General features: G+C 38.9%; 1 protein-coding gene across 1 annotated transcript in view; it reads right to left on the bottom strand.

Annotated features, from left to right (window-relative positions):
- zc3h3 (zinc finger CCCH-type containing 3) overlaps positions 1 to 22,423 on the bottom strand; it is a 78,325-nt gene that overhangs the window by 6,000 nt on the left and 49,902 nt on the right. The window contains exons 6-9 of the mRNA XM_084129355.1: positions 20,268 to 20,340; positions 19,999 to 20,157; positions 19,846 to 19,915; positions 15,886 to 16,017 (exon numbers count right to left, since the gene is read on the bottom strand). Coding sequence (XP_083985481.1) covers positions 15,886 to 16,017; positions 19,846 to 19,915; positions 19,999 to 20,157; positions 20,268 to 20,340 — 434 coding nt within the window. The remainder of the gene's footprint in view (positions 1 to 15,885; positions 16,018 to 19,845; positions 19,916 to 19,998; positions 20,158 to 20,267; positions 20,341 to 22,423) is intronic.

The raw sequence follows: 22,423 nt of genomic DNA, 5'->3' as shown, positions 1-22,423 counted from the left end.
GTTATACAGGAAACACTTTAAGAATTTTTTATATATACACACAGTCCAGTGTAACTGGATTATCGCACCCAATGAATCTGGGTCTCTAATGCCCCCTAAATCATCCTATAGACAACATCATCACTCACCACACTCATGGCTAATTGGCCCAATTTGCTAAATCCCTTGCCACTTGAATTCAGTCGATTTCAATTCCACCCCATTTCAGAAGAGCATTTGGGACCTTTCTTTTTTTAAACACCCATTTGTTTCTTGTTTGACTGATAACATCCATGTCGCACTTTAATCATTCAAAGGTCCGGTGAAGGCAAATAGAACAAATGTGTAAACTGTGAGAAATTACAAACACTGTAAAGTGGGATAATCTGATCATGTAATTCTACCGATTCCGTTTTCATCTTCACGACAATATGAACAATTACTACTCATGTGCTTGATCTTTGAATAATGTTTATGGGCAAAATGTCAAGTTAAACCCACCCCACCCCCCCCCCCCCGCCTCCAAAGTCTACATTTAATTCAAAGTTTCACCTTTTTCATGATGTTAGTTACCAGTTATCCATTTCAATCACAGCTAAATATGAATACCAGGAATTCCCAATCATCAGACAACTGATAAAGTCATCTTGACGTGCGGCAAAATATTTTGTAAAAATAGAACCGACATCACTGTTCACTAGCTCATAATGTATTCAGTGTAAAGGCCCTATCACCAGAGGTGGACAAAGTACACAACTTCCTTACTTGAGTGAAAGTACAGATACTACTGGTCAAATATTACTCCGTTACAAGTAAAAGTTGTAAAGACCTATTTTTACTTAAGTAAAAGTACAAAAGTACAAAAGTCATTTTTAAAAGTACTTAAGTATCAAAAGTAAAATGTAAATGTCAATGCATTGTTTTGTTGCATTGTTGTATGTAAGTAGGCTATCGTATGCCTCTGAATCTATGCCTGCATACCTAACCTCATATCAATATCAAATTTATTTCTAGAACACAGTTCCAGTAGTGGGATTGAATGTGAAATTGAATAAGTCACTCAATAACGTCCACAATGGTTTCGGACACCCAAATGGCTGTTCCTTCAAATATTGCCCTATTTAAAGTTGGCTTTTAGTATGAATATGTTAGCCTTACTGTTATCTATAAGCTAGTGTGCTCCAAAAAAGTGACAAAATTCGCAAATGAAAATGCAAATCAGGTTGATGTCAGAATCCAATGTCAGATTGACGTTGATCTCCAACGTTGGACAGACGTTGTATTGTGGTTGAAAATGAAAATCGGGTTGACGTCAGAAACCAACATCAGTCGGGTTCTGACGTCAACCCGACTTTTATTTTCAATCGATATCCAACGTCAATGTGACGTTGCAGGGTTCTGACGTCCACCCGACTTTTATTTTCAATCAATATCCAACGTCAATCTGACGTTGCAGGGTTCTGACGTCCACCCGACTTTCATTTTCAACCAAAATGCAACCCCTGCAACCAAAATCATCCACTGACTGATGTTACTTTCTAATCAAGGACCTTGACAGAATTGTAGTGGAGTAAAAAGTATGATATTTATCTTTCAAATGTAGTGAAGTTAAAGTAAAAAGTTTCCAGAAAAGATAATACTCAAGTAAAGTACAGATACTCAAAAAGTGTACTTAAGTACAGTACTCAAGTAAATGTACTTTGTTACTGTCCACCTCTGCCTATCACACTGAGCGCGAAACAATGAATTGCCTTCATCTAATTCACGTCTGCATGATAGGTGGCGCTGACTGAGAATTCATTTTTCCTCATGTATGTATCTCATAGGTTTTCCCATTTGGCTTTAACCTTGTCTGCTGCACAACATACAACAGGAAATTTAGATAAATAAAGTTTAGTACTACACAGAAACCATAATCAAGTGCATGTAACGACTTCCGACTGTGATCTAAAGTGGATTTTGATTAAATAATGGGCAGTCGTGCATTATTTGTAGTGTTTTATAATAAACGAAACACTGCACTTGCTTAGCATTTCTCATTTAAGCATTTCTCATTCTTTATTGTTATAAAAATACCCCAAGCCGCATTAAAAACATACAGAGCATATATTGTCGTAATATATTGGCTTCATGTTTCACCTCTAGAAACGTTTCTCTCAGTTGTTTATTTGTGGAACTCAGAACGAGTAAATTAACACAACATCATCATTTGTAAGGGCAGGAGTTATGATCACATAATATGACTGACAGCTCAAGAGAGAATGAGCTCTCTGACTCATAACAGACATGCACAGAAGAAAACAGCCGTTTCAAGCTCCACAGATTGCATAATTCAGTGGAAAATTAATAGAAATTATCTGAATAAAGAACATGTAAGAATAAATCTGTTCTCAGACACCAATGATAACACTCAACATCAATTATTTTCTCTCTTCCGGAATACTTTTCTTTGGTGTTTGCACAGGTTTTCCAAACAGCACCACCACTCTCACACATTTGTGCAACAGCAGCAGCTCGGCTAAGCTCAAATCTAATTGGATGGCTTGTTTCATCACAGCAAAAAAAAGAAAAGAAAAAAAAAGACACACTGATCAGAAAAAAAAATCTTGCTTTATTGCACTGCGATTGGTCGCACATGGTGTGAATAGCTCCATAGGGATCTATTGTTTCGTTTCAAGAGCGTCAGTAGCTGCGTTTCTATTAGCCTTCAAATTGCGCAAATTGAAAATACGCACAATGGAAACACGTTAATTTTGCAAAAACTCCCATATATTGCAAAAAAGTTTTTATGCTCGCATGGAGTGGTTTTTCTGGCAATTCGAAAACTCATAAAAGACAAAAGTATTATGAGAATACTGTATTCTTAACAACAAAGAAATTACACAATTTATCAAGACCTTGAAGCAGATAGGAGGGAGAAACACCTCATATGTGCCACTCCCAAGTATAAGGGGCTTTCCTTGCCATTAATGTTTGGATAACACGGCTACGTCTCCTTCGATTAAAAATAATGGCTAGTGCGGTAGCTAAGATATACGTAAAAAGGATATACGCCCTGGAAAATTGCGTAAAGCTACCAACATCCGTTGCCATGTTTTTTGGAATGACTTATCGCGAGAGGAAAAAATTACGTTTTAGTCGCATAACATCGGTTAATGGAAACGTCATCTCGCAAGAGTTTTTTATCGACATTTAGAAAATATCGCAAAAGTTTTGCACAAATCTGTAATGGAAACGCGGCTATTGCGACGTACATTCCTGCTCCTAAACACGACCACAACACATCCCTGAAGTGTTGAGAAGAGATTGTGTCAACAACTCTCCTGTGAAGGCCTTATCGACACGACAGCCATCGGCACTGATCCTCAACAAACCCATCTCCATACCGGTGTGATGACTTAGATCTTCAACCAGATGGAACTGGATAATATTCTGAATGTTCCAATCCAATCTGATTTCTGACCTATAATACTGCCTGAATCATAATCATACACAGTGGGCCCTATTTTAACAATCTAAGCGCATGGTCTAAAGCGCAAGTTAGGGTGTGTCCGAATCCACTTTTGCTAGTTTAACGATGGGAAAAATGGTCAGCATGCCAGGTGCATGGTCTAAAAGGGTTGTCCCTATTCTCTTAATGAGTAATGGGTGTGTTTTGGGATTTACGTGCGTTAAACCAATCAGAGTCTCATCTCCCTTTCCCTTTAAACGCGTTGTTGTCTTTGGAGCTCTATCGATTTGATTTATAATTCTTGATTTTTCCCTTTAAACTCACTTACAACGAACATTTTCTACTTTTCCTCACTGAGAAGCACTACTGCTCAAACCTCATAGTTACAACGCGGACTGTTGAGCAGACGCGTCTCTAGCCTATTAGTGATCCAACGCCGGATACTCTTATAGGTTACGTCCGTGGATCACGGCTGAACGCGTCTTCTCCACACTCACTTACAAACAAACATGGCGAATATATCAGATGTAAGTAGTCTACCTCTTGGTGCAGGTGAGGACACATTTGAGCTGCACGCATTGCAGTCTGAGCTGGAAGCTGTTGAGAAACAGATCCACGACCTTTTAGTGAGACAGGCCGAGCTGATAGACCGGAGGTTAGCTCTTGAAACATCACGCGCCGATGCACACAAATCAGTGATTAACGTTACTAACCCGCTGACTCCGACCTCGTCTACTCCGTGCGTTACTCAGCATCGGTCCCGAGCGCCGAGGTCGCGATCAGCCATGGTCTCGTTCACTCCGGCTCCAACATGCCACCACGAAGCCTGGATGGTTCCACAGCGGAAGACGCGAGTCGAGTTATCCACACAAAACCGCTTCTCCCCTCTTCGCGAAACCGAACGCGATGCTGTGATCATCGGCGATTCCATCGTTCGGCACGTACACGCTACGTTAGGTAAAAGGTGCACAGTCACTGCTTTCCTGGTGCTCGTGTTTCTGAAATCGCTGCTCGCGTTCCCGAGATTCTGAACGGTGACGAGCGCGTCGGAACTGTGGTCCTGCACGCGGGAGTGAACGACATCAGGCTGCGCCAGACGGAGGTTCTGAAGAAAGACTTCAGGAATCTGATCGATACGGTACGCAGCACATCTCCTGAAATAACGATCATTGTGTCAGGACCGCTTCCCACGTACCGACTAGGACATGAAAAGTTTAGTAGACTATTCGCGCTAAATGAATGGTTAATGTCATGGTGCAATGAGCAGAAACTGCTCTTTGTAAATAATTGGAATCTGTTTTGGGAGCGTCCTAGGCTTTTCCGTGCCGATGGCTTACACCCAAGCAGATTCGGAGTGGATCTTCTGTCGGATAACATCTCCAAAATGTTAAATACCATTAGATGACTAGTAACCAAAAGTCCAAATCATAGTCTCTCCTGCACCAATTTAAATGATATAAATACTAGTGTAGAACATTGCATAGAAACTGTGTCTATTCCTCGTTTAGTGAGATCAAATAATAATTCTACTGCAGGATCTAGGAAAAATCTAATTGTTATTAAAACAGAAAATTTTGCTATTAGTAAACAAAAACAATTTTTAAAGCTAGGTCTTCTAAACATTAGATCACTCACACCTAAGGCAGTTATTGTAAATGAAATAGTCACAGATAATAGCTTCGATGTACTTTGCCTTACTGAAACCTGGCTTAAACCAAATGATTATTTCGGTCTAAATGAGTCTACTCCATCTGGATACTCCTATAAGCATGAGCCCCGTCTGATTGGTCGTGGCGGCGGTGTTGCAACAATCTATAGAGATATTCTCAATTACCCCTTTTCCACCAAGGCAGAGCTGGTGCTGGTTCGGAGCCAGAGCCTAGTTTCAAATCGGTTCTTTGTTTTTCCACCGCCAAAGCACCAGCTCCGAACCAGTAAAACTGGTTCTTAAGTAGCACCAAATCATTGCAGGGTCTAGAACGGAGCCAAGAAAGAACCGCTTGCGTCAGGGGCTGGGGGCGGGGTTACCATGACCAACAAGACGAATAGAAACTTGTGACCGCCATTTTTAAATAGCAGCTGGTCGAGCTAATAGCAGCTCGATTATAATATCCGTCTATGTAAGTTACGGCGAGCTGCACGAACGCGTTGGATTCCGATGTATTTTTGCAAACCCATGAGCATCCATAGTATTGCAACGTCCGTTATTGTTGATGGCTTGTTCGAGATGCATCGGAGCGGCGAGGACCGATCGGAGCTGCGGGAGTGTTTGGAGAGCATACGACTCCTTGTGCTTTTAGATCGCTATCGCAGTGCTTTGATGTCATGCGGCGATCGATCTGCAAGAAGCCGATGCATCTCGAACAAGCCTGGCGTGTTTGTGTTTGGCGCTACCGCACTAGCGGTTGCTGGGCAACATGAGACGAATACAGTGACGTAAGATCTGGCTCTGTTGTGGCTCTCTAGCCGGTGGAAAGGCAAACCGGTTCTTAGTAAGCTCGTCAGTCGAACCAACTCTGAACCAGCTTTGGCTCTGGCTCTGAACCAGCACCCGGTTCTTGTTGGTGGAAAAGGGGTATATGTTACTCAGAAAACGGGTTAAAAGTTTATTTCGTTTGAAGTACTTGTACTAAATGTTACGCTCTTAGATGTTAGAAAAAAATCCATATTATCTCTAGCCTTGGCTACCGTATATAGACCGCCTGGGCCTTACGCTGATTTCCTAAAAGAGTTTGCAGATTTTCTCTCAGATCTATTGGTCAATGTCGATAAAGCATTAATTGTTGGAGATTTTAACATACACGTAGATAATTCAAATGATGCGTTAGGGGCTGCGTTTATAGATTTATTAAATTCCTTTGGGGTCAAGCAAAACGTCACCGGACCAACTCATCGTCTTAATCATACACTCGATTTAATTATATCATATGGAACCGATCCAACCGATATAGATATCATTCCACAAAGTGATGATGTCACTGACCATTACTTGGTATCTTGCATATTACGTACTGCTGTAATATGTCATGCTGTGCCGCTTTATCGACCAGGCAGATCAATCCTTCCATCCACCATAGATAATTTCTCAAATTGCTTATCTAATCTGTCTCAGCTGCTGCCTGAACCCAAACAAACAGATGAACTAGAAGAACTAACTAGCACTATGAGCACCATTCTCTCTAGAACATTGGATGTTGTTGCACCCATTAAATTAAAAAAGGTCAGAGAGAAAATTAAAGCACCATGGTACAATAATACTACGCATGTTCTAAAGAGAGAAACCCGTAATTTAGAGCGTAAATGGAAACAAACTAATTTAGAGGTCTTTAGAATCGCGTGGAAAGACAGTATGTCACGTTATAAAAAGGCCCTAAAAGCGGCCAGGGCTGAGCACCTCCGCAAACTAATAGAAAATAACCAAAACAATCCAAGGTTTTTATTTAACACCGTGGCTAGACTAACAAATAAACAGACGTCACCCAAACAAAATATCCCGTTACAGTTTAGTAGTAATGATTTCATGAACTTCTTCACTGAAAAAATAGAAAACATCAGAACCACAATTGTAAACGTTCAATCCTCAAATCGCGCCTTATAATTCAGCCTCAATTATCCCCCCGTAAGAACAATTACAGTGCTTTACAACTATAGAACAAAAAGAGTTAAATAAACTTATCACTTCATCTAAAACAACAACATGTTTATTAGATCCTATACCAACTAAACTACTGAAAGAAGTGTTACCTGTAGTGGAAGAGCCTCTCCTCAATATTATTAACTCATCTTTATCTTTAGGTCATGTTCCAAGAACATTTAAACTGGCAGTTATAAAACCTCTCATTAAGAAACCACAATTAGATCATAATAATCTAGCAAATTATAGACCCATTTCAAATCTTCCATTTATGTCTAAAATACTAGAAAAAGTTGTGTCCGCTCAACTGGGCTCTTTCTTGCAAGAAAATGATATCTATGAAAAGTTTCAGTCAGGATTCAGGCCGCATCATAGCACTGAAACTGCGCTCGTTAAAATCACAAATGATTTACTTTTAGCTTCTGACCAAGGCTGTATCTCAATACTAGTTTTACTTGATCTAAGTGCTGCGTTCGATACTATAGATCACACAATACTCTTAGATCGACTACAAAATTATACTGGTGTTCAAGGACAAGCATTAAGCTGGTTTAGATCATACTTATCTGACCGCTACCATTTTGTCTATTTGAATGGAGAAAAAGCGATCATAACTTCAGTAAACTATGGAGTGCCGCAGGGATCTGTGTTGGGCCCTCTATTATTCTCAATATATATGATGCCACTTGGAAATATTATAAGGAAACATGGAATTAGTTTCCATTGTTATGCTGATGACACTCAAATATATATTTCATCACGGCCAGATGAAAACGCTAAATTATCCAAATTGACAGTGTGTGTTAAAGATATAAAAGATTGGATGACGCGTAATTTTCTTTTATTAAATCCAGACAAGACAGAGGTAATACTTATCGGTTCAAAAAACCGCCCACAGAACCTCTCACAATACAACTTTGACATCGTAGGATGTCCTGTTACTTTATCCTCTACAGTAAAATACCTGGGTGTTATACTCGATTGTAACCTGTCTTTTGAAAATCATATTTCATATGTTACAAAAACAGCCTTTTTCCACCTTAGAAACATTGCTAAGCTACGTAATATGCTATCAGTTTCTGATGCAGGAAAGTTAGTTCATGCATTCATGACCTCGAGACTAGATTACTGTAATGCTTTATTAGCTGGTTGTCCTGCATCCTCAATAAACAAGCTACAGTTAGTCCAAAATGCAGCCGCTAGAGTTCTTACTAGATCAAGAAAATATGATCATATAACACCGATTTTATCATCACTGCATTGGTTACCTATAGAGTTCCGTATTAATTACAAGGTATTGCTACTGACTTATAAAGCCCTAAACGGCTTAGCTCCAGTCTATTTAACGGATCTTCTATCGCCCTATAATCCATCGCGCTCTTTAAGATTAATAAATTCGAGGCTTTTGGTCATACCTAGGATATCCAGATCAACCAAAGGAGGGAGAGCATTTTCACATTTGGCTCCGAAACTCTGGAATAGTTTCTTTAATAGATTAAAGACGCATCTTTTCGGCCAGGCATTCATATAATATTTTTAATCTTACAGTTCAAACTACAATCCAGCCTCTAGTTCATAAATGCCAGAGGAGAACTGGCCCCGACTGAGCTTGGGTTCTCCCAAGTTTTTTTTTTTCTCCATTAGGTCACCTGATGGAGTTTTAGGACACCATTAGGTCACTTGATGGAGTTTTTTCGGTTCCTTGCCACTGTTGCCTTTGGCTTGCTCAGTTGGGGATATTTTGGGGATATTTAATTTTATTTTATCAATCAATAAATTCCACTAGAAACAAACCTTGTTGTATTATTTTATTTTAATTTAATACTGTGAAGCTGCTTTGATACAATCTGTATTGTGAAAAGCGCTATACAAATATACTTGATTTGATTTGATTTAAATGCCAGTTGCGCTCGCGCCATAGCAGATTCGCTATTTACATGACGGAATTTGATAGTGGAAAGACCAAAGCCATCTCCAGAGCGCAAACGGAACTGCTCGTGCGCGAGGTAAAAGTGTGCAAGCAGACCATACGGGACAAGCCGGATTCCACCATATCTTTATGTACACAATAATAATCTTTTACATTGTAATCCTTTTATTTTAAATATTTGGCATGTTTGTGTGCCGCTGTGCGTCCCGGTGTGTTTAATAAGCAGAGAGTACGCGCGTTGTGGAACCTACCTATGGGCGCACATTACTCATGCACTCTTTAAATAGCAGAACAAATATTGCGCCTTTGACTTTAGACCAGGTTTCACTTGGTCAATGGCGCAGTCTATTTCTGTTGCCTCAAAATAGCAACGTGCCAACAATGTGCCAGAACACCCCTCATTTTCAGACCAGCACGCTCATCGGTGCACAAATGGGTGCATTTGCCATTTAAACAACGTGGCGCAGGACGTGAAAATGATAACTGCGTCGGACTGAAACTAGCAAAAAACACTTGTATCGCGCTTGCCGCTGCATTGCGCCGGGTGTAAGCGAGGGCCCTGTTTGTTAGTTGGCCAGATGAGATCTCAGTTTTTTTTCTCCATTCTGTCACCTGAGTTTTTGTTCCTTGCCACTGTCGCCTTTTTCGCCATTGGCTTTTGGCTTGCTTAGTTGGGGACATTTCATTTTAATATTCAACAATATTATTGATCTGCCTGCATTGACACAATTATATGAGAACTGAACTGAGTTGGACGATGACATCACGGTTTTCACAAGAGCGGCTATATACAGTGGGGAGAACAAGTATTTGATACACTGCCGATTTTGCAGGTTTTCCCACTTACAAAACATGTAGAAGTCTGTAATTTTTATCATAGGTACTCTTCAACTGTGAGTGACGGAATCTAAAACAAAAATCCAGAAAATCACATTGTATGATTTTTAAGTGATTAATTTGCATTTTATTGCATGACATAAGTATTTGATACATCAGAAAAGCAGAACTTAATATTTGGTACAGAAACCTTTGTTTGCAATTACAGAGATCATACGTTTCCTGTAGTTCTTGACCAGGTTTGCACACACTGCAGCAGGGATTTTGGCCCACTTGAGATGCTTCTTACGGAGTCACTCCTTAGTTGCCCTGGCTGTGTGTTTCGGGTCGTCGTCATGCTGGAAGACCCAGCCATGACCCATCTTCAATGCTCTTACTGAGGGAAGGAGGTTGTTGGCCAAGATCTCACAATACATGGCCCCATCCATCCTCCCCTCAATACGGTGCAGTCGCCCTGTCCAACTTTGCAGAAAAGCATCCCCAAAGAATGATGTTTCCACCTCCATGCTTCACGGTTGGGATGGTGTTCTTGGGGTTGTACTCATCCTTCCTCTTCCTCCAAACAGAGATCTTGCATGGTGCCTCAGACCGAGGGAGATTGACCGTCATCTTGAACTACTTCCATTTTCTAATAATTGCGCCAACAATTGTTGCCTTCTCACCAAGCTGCTTGCCTACTGTCCTGTAGCCCATCCCAGCCTTGTGCAGGTCTACAATTTTATCCCTGATGTCCTTACACAGCTCTCTGGTCTTGGCCATTGTGGAGAGGTTGGAGTCTGTTTGATTGCGTGTGTGGACAGGTGTCTTTTATACAGGTAACGAGTTCAAACAGGTGCAGTTAATACAGGTAATGAGTGGAGAACAGGAGGGCTTCTTAAAGAAAAACTAACAGGTCTGTGAGAGCCGGAATTCTTACTGGTTGGTAGGTGATCAAATACTTATGTCATGCAATAAAATACAAATTAATTATTTAAAAATCATACAATGTGATTTTCTGGATTTTTGTGTACCTATGATAAAAATTACAGACCTCTACATGCTTTGTAAGTAGGAAAACCTGCAAAATTGGCAGTGTATCAAATACTTGTTCTCCCCACTGTATATATATATATATATATATATATATATAAATTTTCTTCCGGAAACAAACTTTGTTGCATTATTTATCTCTGTAAAGCTGCTTTAAAACAATCTGTATTGTAAAAAGCGCTATATAAATAAAGGTGACTTGACTTGACATTTGTGTCACTTAATTACGTTTAAGCGTTTAAGCATTTTTTGCATTTAAGTTGAAAAAACAAAAAACAAAAAACCTATGTCATCACCAATATGCCGTTTAGGATGGGCCCGGGCTGTTTTGCAGGGAAATGTACTGGCATCTCCAGGGCATTTATAATTCAACAACATTGATTGCATCCACAGAGTCTACTCTCAGGTGTCAACAGACCATTTGATGCATATTGACCACTAAGATGGCCAGAGCTGGTTGAACCCACCAATTTCAGACTTTTTGGTTGGCTGCTATGCATTCTAAAGTCAGGGTGCACACGTTTTTAATCTTTCAGGTGTAAAAAAATAAGTTTTTCAAGAGTTTTGTCAAGTGTAAAAAAGATTCAGATTTCCTCATTGCTGTCTGTATAATCTTGTGTAGAGCCTCCAGCTCTATTGTTTGCCAGGGCTAACACTTAGTTGCATAGAAGTATATTATCGTGGAAGCCCTGACAGGTTTGCCTACGTCTTTCATCACATAAAAACCACAAACAACATCCCCTTCTTAAGCGGGAGGAGTTCCTTGCCTGATGAATCCAAAGTCTGGTTTATGAGACCAACACGGTTAGTCCACTCAAAAATGATTCATCATGTATTCACCCTCAAGTCGTTCCGAACCTGTCTGACTTTCTTTCTTCTGCTGAACACAGGAAGAACACTTCTGAAAGAAGAACACTTCTGATAGAAGTGAACACTGAGGTTTTTTTTTCTCCATTCAGTGAAAGGGCAGTTGGGTCCAATATTGTTTTTGGCCTCAATGACTTTCATTTTAAGGACAGAATTGCTACAAATGAAACATCAATGCAAAAACAAAATGTATGCAACTTAAATTAGATATACAAGAGTAGTCAAAAATGCATATTAAACTCACAGCACTTGCATTGATGGAGCTAGCAGCATTTACTGTGAATGGAGCCGTTCTGAGACGCGAATTATGAGCTGTTTGCGTAAATGCTTCGTTCTGAAGCCCGCCGCAACCTTTTTAATTAGACCACAGTTTTCTGTTCGAATGACAGTTGCTTTACCAAAGCAGTGGCTCAAAACACAACGTTAGTGATCTTTTAGGTTCATTACAAAACTGTGGCGAGACAGATTAAACTATGATGGGTTATCATAAAATCAGAAATGGACATTTGATATGGAGTGCAATAAAGCAGGTCAATTAATCAACTTAAAAAGGCTATTATTCACCTGTATTTGCTTGAAGTATTCGACGCAGACAGCATTTTTGATTTGCATAAATTACATACAAAAGTGTAACCTATACTAGTCGATTCATAAACTTATAAGTTGATTGGCTATTTGGAATCCTACTGATTGGATGGGAAGTGGACGCAGTACTAAGAAGACTCATTAACTTTGATGTTCACGGCTGTGATCCGGGCAAAGAAAACACAAAAGCCCAAATCCTCTCGAACCATGCTCTCTCATACATTTTAATTTACATAAAAGCAGCAAAATAGAGGGAAAAGAGAAGTGTGTGAGAGAAAAAAAGAGAAGTGGATGGAACATCTTTATATCAGTGCAAGTTAACAATTTTCCACTTGATTTAAGAAAGGCTGGGAAGTCTCTGGGGCCTATTAGAAGAGCTTTCTACTGGCCACAAAGCAGAAAGAGTCAGCACATTTTACATTACTGAGACAGTGAGCAAGAAAGAGCGAGAGAGAGACAGAAAGATAGAATGGTGGTGTGAGCTATGATAAAGAGCTTGGAAATGAGAATAGTGACAGAGTGATAGAGGGATGAGAGGAAAGGTAGGAGAATCAAAAGAAGAGTGATCCGGGTGAGGTGTGAATGGATGTGGCCAGCAAACAAAAGAAGAAACGGGACATAAAAACATGGGAAATGGCAGACAGAAAGAGAGAGCAGAAGAAGGGGAAAAAGAACAGAGGGAGGGAGAAATGAAGAGGATGAGAGTGTGCTTTAACCCTTGCTCCGCTGGCGTATCCATTGCTGGCCTCTCGCCTGTACTGCTGTCATCAGCACTTTTTCACGTCCATAATTATGGTGTGCTATCCATCATATCTAAGACAGTGCTTTTGGGACGGCGCAAAATTACAAACCTAAGCACTTTGGCTAATAGAATAAATATTAATATCTCTCTTCTTATATATTCTCATTCTCACCCCAAATATTTAAATGAGCCCTGACAGCAAGAGAATGCATTTGTTTACGATGAAGGGAAAGCAAGGAAGAACAAATGGAGGGGAAAAAAACAGAGCGAGAGACAGACAGAGACAAAGAGAGAAGACGGGAGACGCAGAAAACACTGCAGAGAAACAATTCATTAGAATGAGACAAATCCAAAGAGGAAGAAACTGATAGGGGCGGCGATGAAAGTTTCTGCGGAAGAACAATAAAGCCAGGCATACTGTCAGTTTAAAAAAAATAAATCACTTTTGGTCTGGCATATATGAATTATGTTATTATCTCAAAAGCTTCCCGCTTTAAATCTGTAGCAAAATGATTTTTTTAATTGGCCAATATAGCAGTTGTTTCGGACTTGTCTTGGAAATTGTTTGACAGAGTGGTTACAGAGATAATTAGTCGGTTGGTCATGTGATGTCCATGGGGCGACCTACTTCATGTGAAATTAAAGTGCATTTATTAGGCTACTGATATGACATGGAGTTTTCTCATGCCAGTGTATGTATGTATGCATGTATGTATGTATGCATGCATGTATGCATGTATGTGGTGATATTGGTGGGGGTAACTTTACAGTGACTTTTTTTTTTAAAGTGCATTAAGCATCACCTAACAATGAAAACTTTTTTACAGCATTTTTAATCTTGATAATGTTAATTTATAAATTTATACATTTTCCTTCATTAATTCATGTTCATTCATAATACATTAAATAATGTTTATTTATGCAACACACTTTTAAAAATGTATTAGTATATGTATAAATTAACATTAACCAAAATTAATAAATGCTGTAAAGTATTGTTCATTGTTAGTTCATGATGTCTAATTAACCAATGTTAATGAACGGAACTTTACTGTAAAGTGTTAACAACTTTTTTTAAATAAATAAACATTACTAAGAACGAGACTAGCACAAGTCATATGATGTCATGTAAATTAAATTTGATGAGAAGAAGAATGTAATAGATAGTACAACATGACAGTGGCTTCATCTGTCTCATGCAAGCATACATTTGTACGTTCCTGTATGGCTTCATGAGACTGAGGGACAGGTGTGATGGGGACAACAGGAGCGCGCGTGTGTGTGTGGGGGGGAGGGGGAGCTGGGGTGAGGACAGAGGTCATGGATGGGTTAGAACCTGCTGGATTAAGGGCAAATGAGGACACTTGGTAAATGTGGGTCATGTCGTTCTCTCTTGTTACTGCCCTCAATACGTCTTTCACTCACAAACATGGAGGAAACCAAATGCATATGTCAAAAGCACCTGGACGATGGTTCAGATTAACATTCGGAACACAGTCAACTTTTAAGAGCTCTATTTTAAAACTCTTGCAAAATGTCATCACCAATACATGGCATTCATTCATTAAGACCTATAAAACGGCTGCAAAGCACTATAATACAACAATTGTTATGAATGTCAAACCACATGTACTTTGCATCTATGTGGATGCAAGTAGAAGGGAAACATTTAGAAGATGTAGAAGATACATTTTGCTGAGCTGAAACACTGAACCACGTTACGTGCCAAATGACAGTCACGGTTGTTCACTCTCTATATCAACACCATTTACCACCAAATTATTTGATTACAATACAAGTGTGTACAAAATTAAAGAATGATTCCTCAATTAGGGAAATTTCCGGCTTTCTGTGTTTTCACTGTTTTACGGTAAGGGGCCCTATTACGCATCTTCTGAAAGAGTACTGAATCCCCTGATCAAAACATAGGTGAAGAAAAAGCAGAAACAAGCGATATCATATGTAAACATATGCATGTGCAAAATAACATGATCATCAACAGCATATAAATAACTGCCTAATGTTACTGAATGAAATGTAGGCCCAGGACCAGCTATAGGACTGTAAAGCTTTGAGGGTGTTGATGGACTTGATCTACCTCATCTATGTTTTGATCATCGTTCTGAATCCCATCCAGATGTAGTCTTTGACAAAAACGCGATTTTCTCAGCTTTTTGCTCAAACTGTTGCCGTTTTATGAAACTTATCCAAATTCAAGTGTTGATAAAAAAAGAATGCGTTAGGCTATAATAAAAGTTGTTTTGTTGTTGTTGTTGAAAAGCAGAGGGTCTGATCTTTCTTTTGATATATTGCATATTCAGATATTCATACAACAAAATATTCTGGGGGCCATGAAACTTTTGTGAAAATGACCAAAAATGATGGCGGTGGCTGGCAACTTTTTTCAAAAACGCTGGCGGGGAAAGAATGAAGAGAGTTGAAAGGCTAAATATTTTTTTTTGCTTTTTAACTACCCCTCTATAATAAATGATAAATTAATAAGTTAAATTAAGGAAAATATATTCAAGTAAAAATATTTTCAATTAATTTACTATTCACCTGCATAATATTTTATAGCGAATAATAGCTTAGGAATAGCCAATATTGCTGTCATTATATCATTACACCAAGCATTTCAGAGAACAATTTAATTTTCAAAAAAAGAATTAATAAATAAATAAATAATAAAAAAATTAAAAAAAGTAAATAAATAAATAAACACACACACACACACACACACGTTTTCAAATAGTCAAACACCCCTTAATTGAATAATCAACCAACATGCTTTTGGAACAGAAATGATCTTCCCTTAATATAAACTGTCTTACCTTATCTCCCTGCGGGCAGTAGCCTCGGACGAAGTCTTTGCACACATCGGCTTTGCGTGAGACATAGACATGGCTGTATGGACAGCTACTGTTATTACAGATCCCCTTCAGAAAGTATGAGCACACAGGCATCTACAAAGAAGTAAAAAAAACCCCATCAATTTAGAGCTTGAAAATGCTAACAATCCAAAATAAATCAAACTTCATAAAACCTTAAATAATCTCAAAAATTAAACTTCCAGCACTGAACAAAAGTGAGTGTGAGTAAAAGAATACGGTTAGTTTGAAACACCAAAGAACTTATAAAAGAATAAGAGCAATAACAAAACAGCCTAGCCTTTAAATCCCCTTTCTAAAAGATGTGTGTAGATTATAGTGAATAAGTGATGGGAAACATAAGTGAGTTACACACATATGGCACCAGTATTAAATCACATATCTATTGAAGTCCCTGTCAAAACACGCATTTAATCACACATTGTCTAATCAGTAATTATGTGCATGTGTCAATGGCACAGATTTGCACTCCTCGTGAATATAATCTGCATGTATGAATAATCTGAGTGCTCACTGAGTGCTCTCTGGGTTTAAAATAGAATGTGAGGTTCGCGCACACGATGAGCAGAAGGGGGGGTGGGGATGGGGGGGTGGACGCTGCCCTCTTAAGTGGAATCTCATTTCCATGGGGGTCATATCATTTCTGCTTAATTAACTGCAACAGAAATATTGACCTAAGCGGGGCGTCGTACCACCTGCATGATGTGTTTATGTGCAGGGGAGGGGAATGGACGCTAGCCACGAGTGGGGTGAAGGGGTTTGGGGGTCTTGTTTCTCAGTTATTTGGAGGGGGAACTGGATCGTTTTCAATTGCAGGCGTGAACTCAAGCCGCGCTTCATGGCATATACATGGATGACACAGGGTGCGGGGTTAAATTGAGCCCCAAGCAAGGCTGTGTAGGAGTAGAAGGAGGGGGGCTTATGGGGTCGGGACTAGCAGGTGGGCCTGCGCTGCGATGAGGTGGCTCTGCTCCTTTAAGACAAGCAGACAGCTGGACTCTCTGTGCACTGGAGGGTGTAGAGGGTGACGACTGTCACAGGTGCAGTGATTCAGTGTGTTTGTGGGTGGGGGGGGTGGGGGGCGTGAATATTGGTTGAATAGGGCCTTGGACCAAATACAAGCAAAAGTCTGAACAAGTGTTAGAATATAAAGGGAGGGAGGGAGAGAGTGGAGTACAGAGAGACAGAGAGAGAGTGTTGTGTGTTTTACAGAAAGTGAACGCTCAGAGGGGTGGCTTTTTCTGTGTCAAACAAACAAGGGAAACGGGTATCTCACTGTGAGAAGGAAGTATGGGGAAAGTTTCAGACAGTGTCCTTCTATACCTGGAATGCCACTGCTATTCCTGTCATTTATACGCTCTTCATTTGCCACTCATGCAGTCATTATAAATGTTATATTATTTATATTACTTCCATATTATACCAAAAGGGCGTTTTGTCACTGAATTCACTGAAAAAAACTCAATGTATTCATTTACATCACTTTTTTTAGACATGGAAAACAGATTTTCCATGTTTTTCATGATCATAGGAACCCTGAAGAAAACCAAGTAATTCGTTTTCCGCCGAAAAAAAATGAATACAAATTGTGTACACTTACATGAGATAAAGACTTCTGACTGTTTTTTCATGAGGAGTATACATAAGGTTGGTCTCCCTTCATGGTGGCTGCCATATTGAAATGACATGACAAGCTGAATATTACCAAAGTCCCTTTAAGACGAGTCATTTCACTCGCCGGCCATCTTTGCAAGTGCAGCTCCCATCTCTTTGAATGGGGAAACATCAAATTCTCCAAAACTATTCGCCAAGCTTATGATTAAATTTCATATTTGAAATCAATAAAATCTGACAACAACTGCCTCATACATTTTGTTTCTAAACGCTTGAATCATGACAGGGAACAACATTTTTCAGGCTGGATCAAGCTAGTACGCAGTGGAAGCACACATCTGACTGTTTCTATAGGAATCAGAATCGGCGATTGGCTCTTATTTAGAAGGCGGGACTTATTCCGCCATATTGAGCGCTGCACTTTTCCCTATTCAAAACAATACGAGTGACGCGTCTTGTGTTATTCTATAGTCTTTGCTATTACTCACTTTATCTCAGCAACCCAGCTATTGTCAGATATTTTTTGGTTGCAAGTTTGCAACATGAATTACAGATCTCTGCAAATAAAATATTTCAATAATGGTATTGAAAACTAAATTGGTTAACAAGATAAGGAGAGCAAAGAATCATGGGCATGAAAAAATGTGACCATGCACGTGTATGTCCGTCTGCGAGAGGTAGGTAAGTAATGAGATCGTAATGTTCACTTCAGGAGAATCTAGACTAGTATATGATGGATCACGTTGCGTCAATACTGATCCCATCGCCACCTGTCTCCATGACGGCAATGCCTAGGCAAAGACCTCAAAGTATGTAACTTTGGAATCTAGTGGGATTGCCTCAAAGATATTGAGACTGTAACACACCAACATAACCTGAGAGAGGAAGCTAAGTCCCTGACATAGTATCTTTAATTATCACCCCACAGGCCCGCAAGCCCTGACAGTAACATGAAACCGCCACATACGGCCAGTCATGACTTATGTTAAGATTCTTATGGCTTCATGCATAAATCCAACTGTCAATACTGTCCTACAAAGATAAAATACAGTAGCAGCACATTTTATGTTTGAGTTATGACTGAAATCAGGTCTATTAGATCATGATCTGCCCTGTGATGGACGAATTCAGTTCAACTATGCTTCGATTGAGAGAAAGCTATTATAAACACAGCCACAGTGATTTTGATTTGCTTTTCTACACTGTAAAAAAAATAATAATAATTCAAAGTTATAAATAAAACAATTACTGGAGTACGTTTTACAAGAAAATACTACTAAAAGTTTTTCTGCTTTACTACTTCTACTTTCACGTTTCATTTACTTCCCGTTTCTTTGTAATTGGTTGTTAAATTTACTAGTCGTTTAGTTTCTGAGTGGAAATTGTTTCTACACCAATTTCCTTTTTCCCAGTGTATGTAAACATGCGCTAAATCAGGGGTCGGCAACCTATGGTAATCACAGGCACGTGAGCAAAAGCAAGAGAAGTGTATGCATTTCATTTAGATAAAGAAACTTGCACCTGCATAGATATCTACATTTTGAGGTAATCATAGTAACACAGCTTGTTTTATTAAGTTATGAGCTATAAATACTATTACTGCACAAGTCAATGAAAGCATGCAGCTCTGACCGCTGCGCATCATGAGACACTGAAAGCACAGCGCAGATCAGGACAGCAGATGCATCACACAAGTTAAGTCCATTTGACTGACAGCTTGCAGTTTGTTCTGCTGTATTTGTTGTGCTTAGCTTTGTGAAAAAAAAAAGTTAATGTTATAAAGTTCGGAGATATTCAAATAAGTATAGAGAGTCCTATTAAAAACAATAGCAATGATGTGCAAACTTGGTGTAGAAACAATTTTCATTTAGAATTTGCTAGCAAATTTCATAATTAATTACAAAGAAATGGCAATGCATTGAATTAAATATGACATTTTGAAGTAGAAAGACTGAAATAGTATTTTCTTGTACAACATACTCCAATATTTCTTTCTTTTATTTACAACTTCAAAAAAATATGTTTTACAGTGTGGGGTTCAAAAGGGTCATGTTAGAAATTCAAAGTATTTCAGTCTAATTTAAATCTGAAATCAAACTTTTGACAATTTTGAATGAAATTTTTATGGAAAATTGCTTCATAAACATTTAAATTTCTATGTTACAAATCAAATCAAAACTTGACAACAAGAAAAGGCCGCCGACAGCTGCGCTAGGTTTTCTTTTTTCTTTGCAGCGTCCATTATCTTGTCCTGTTTTTGGAAGAACCCTTAAAAGTATACTGACTTACCTTCTCCTTGGCTACTTTATGCGAGAAAGGACAAGTCCCATCAGTCCGCTTACATGTGCCTCGGAGAAACCTGCCAACCAATCAAGAGTTTAATTTGAAGCCAGCTTTCAAAGTGTTAGACATTTTGTGAGAGTGTGCACAGACACTCAGTACCTGGTGCAGACGGCTACTTTGTCAGGGTCGTGGATGTAGGGGCAAGTGTCACCATGGTTACACTTGCCGAATCGGTTATAGTACATACAGTACTGCTTGGCCTTCTGTTTCTTCTGTTTGGCCTGTCGTATTATAGCTAAACTCCTCTGCACAGCACGACTGATTCACACAAAAAAAAAAAATACAATTCACAGAACCAGTAAACAAATTCACCTTCATATGTTACGTATTGTTATGCTGTGGAATGAACCATATCTTAAAATACTAACCTGGCTACGTAACGTGTGGCTGATGTTCTTCCCTGATTACTAGTCGAGGAAACGTATGGATTGTACCACTCTCCTGTAGTATGGAAATACAGAAAATTATAGAAGGAAGACTCATTATTCACAAAAGATCAAGGATTATGCACCAATTTATGAAAGGTTATGTCTTTCTTCTATTGAACACAAAAGCATACGTTTAGCAGTAAATAACTTAAATTTCGGTCTGTTCACCACACAAAGCTATCATAAGGTTTCCAAGTTTTATGGACTACTTTCATGATTTTATAATACTTTCAATAGTACTTATAGGCATTTTTGTAGCTTGACAGTCCCTGGATACTTAATGCTTGCAATGTATGGAAAAGAGCAACATGAGTATTCTGCTAAAATTGCGCTTTTTGTTTTTCACAGAAGAAAGAACAATTTGTGTATGTTATTATTTGTTTTTGTGTTTGATTTGGATTGACATGAAGGTAAAGAATAATTACCTAATTATCATTGTTGGATGAACTATTCCTTTAAAACATTCAGCTTTACCCAATTTAAAAAACCATAAGATTTACCCAATTTAAACACTATATACACGTCTTTGTGAATGTAGATATTATAGCTTGAAGTAAGCTGTAGGCCAGTGCTTGTGTGCTTCTCTTGCCTCATCCAAGCTTGTAAACAAGCATATTTATTTATAACAAGCCAGACTAATAGCATGCAATTAAAGGTCATCATGTTCATTGGTAGTGACGGAGGCTAGCAAGTACAACTAAGATAAGACACCATGCTGTTTATTTATATGTCAGGGTCCGTCAACCACAGCCAAATGGAAATCTAAGAGAGAAGTAGGTATAAACACTGTACTCTATATGTAGCAATGAGTGATCGAGCGGTGAGGGCAGACGCAAGGAATGTAATATCTGAGTGCATGTGAGAAATGGCTCGCTGGTTATGTGGGATGCAATTGTAAAGTCCATGTGAAAAAGGGAATGGGAGATTGAGTCTGTGTTTTAACTACCAGACCTGTGTGTGGTGAGACTACAGTTTGTTGGGGAGATCATAAATAGACATGTGTGTGTTTGTGTGGAACTCCTGTCACAAAGCAGGAGCTGATCTTTAATTCCACTTCTGACTAGGGCTTTAAGGTTTAATCTAGGCCATTCCCCATCTCTCCCGTTCTCTCTGTGTCTCTCTCTCAACCTGTGGCCAGTGACAGATGACAGCTTTATTATTTCAGAAGGCGAATTGTAGCCCCCCTCCACTCTCTTGCTGGATGGGTTGATAATCTGGACCGTGTATTTAAGAGACAACCAATAAATACTGACTATTTAAAACCCACAAAAACACACCGCAGGGGCACATATTCATGTAAACAAAACAAAAAAATCAAATCTGATTTTAGTGGTTTGAAACTGATTTTTTTTTTATCAGGCAATCTACAGTACTGTGCAAAAGTCTTAGATACATAAGAATTTTCACACACGCACACAAAAAATATATTTTTTAGCCAGTTATTTATATCTTTTGCTGTAGGGTGTCAGTTAAAAATATCAGATTGCATTTTCAAACATTCCTTTTGCCATTAATTGTAATAATCCAGTGAGATCTTTGTATGCACAAGGAGTCTGACAACCGCCGGTATGATCTGATCTCACTATCATTGATTCTGTCTGGGATTACATGAAGAGAAAGAAAAAAACTGAGACAGACTAAATCCAGAGAAACTGCAGCAATGTCTCCAAGATGCTAGAAGAAACTGACCTGCAAAGCTACACTACTGTGAAAAGTTTTAGGCACTTGTGTAAAAATGTTGTAAAGTGAAGATGTTTTTCAAAAATAATGTCATAAATAGATTTTATTTATCAATTAATTTCAGGTAAATCAAATCAGTATCTGGTGTGACCACCCTTTGCGTTTAAAACAGCTTTTGTCTTCGGTACACTAGCACATAGTTTTTCAGGTAGCTTTGCAGGAATGTTTCTTCTAGCGTCTTGGAGACGTTGCCACAGTTCTTCTGGATTTAGTCTTTCAGTTTTTTTCTGTTTCCTCATGTAATCCCAGACAGACTCGATGATGGTGAGATCAGATCATACCGGCTGTTGTCAGACTGCTTGTGCATTCAACAATCTGGATTATTACAATTAATGGCAAAAGGAATGTATGGAAAT

Source organism: Abramis brama (assembly GCF_963993115.1).
Source record: "Abramis brama genome assembly, chromosome: 11".
Classification (NCBI taxonomy): domain Eukaryota; kingdom Metazoa; phylum Chordata; class Actinopteri; order Cypriniformes; family Leuciscidae; genus Abramis; species Abramis brama.
This window is presented reverse-complemented; position numbering and strand designations above follow the sequence as displayed.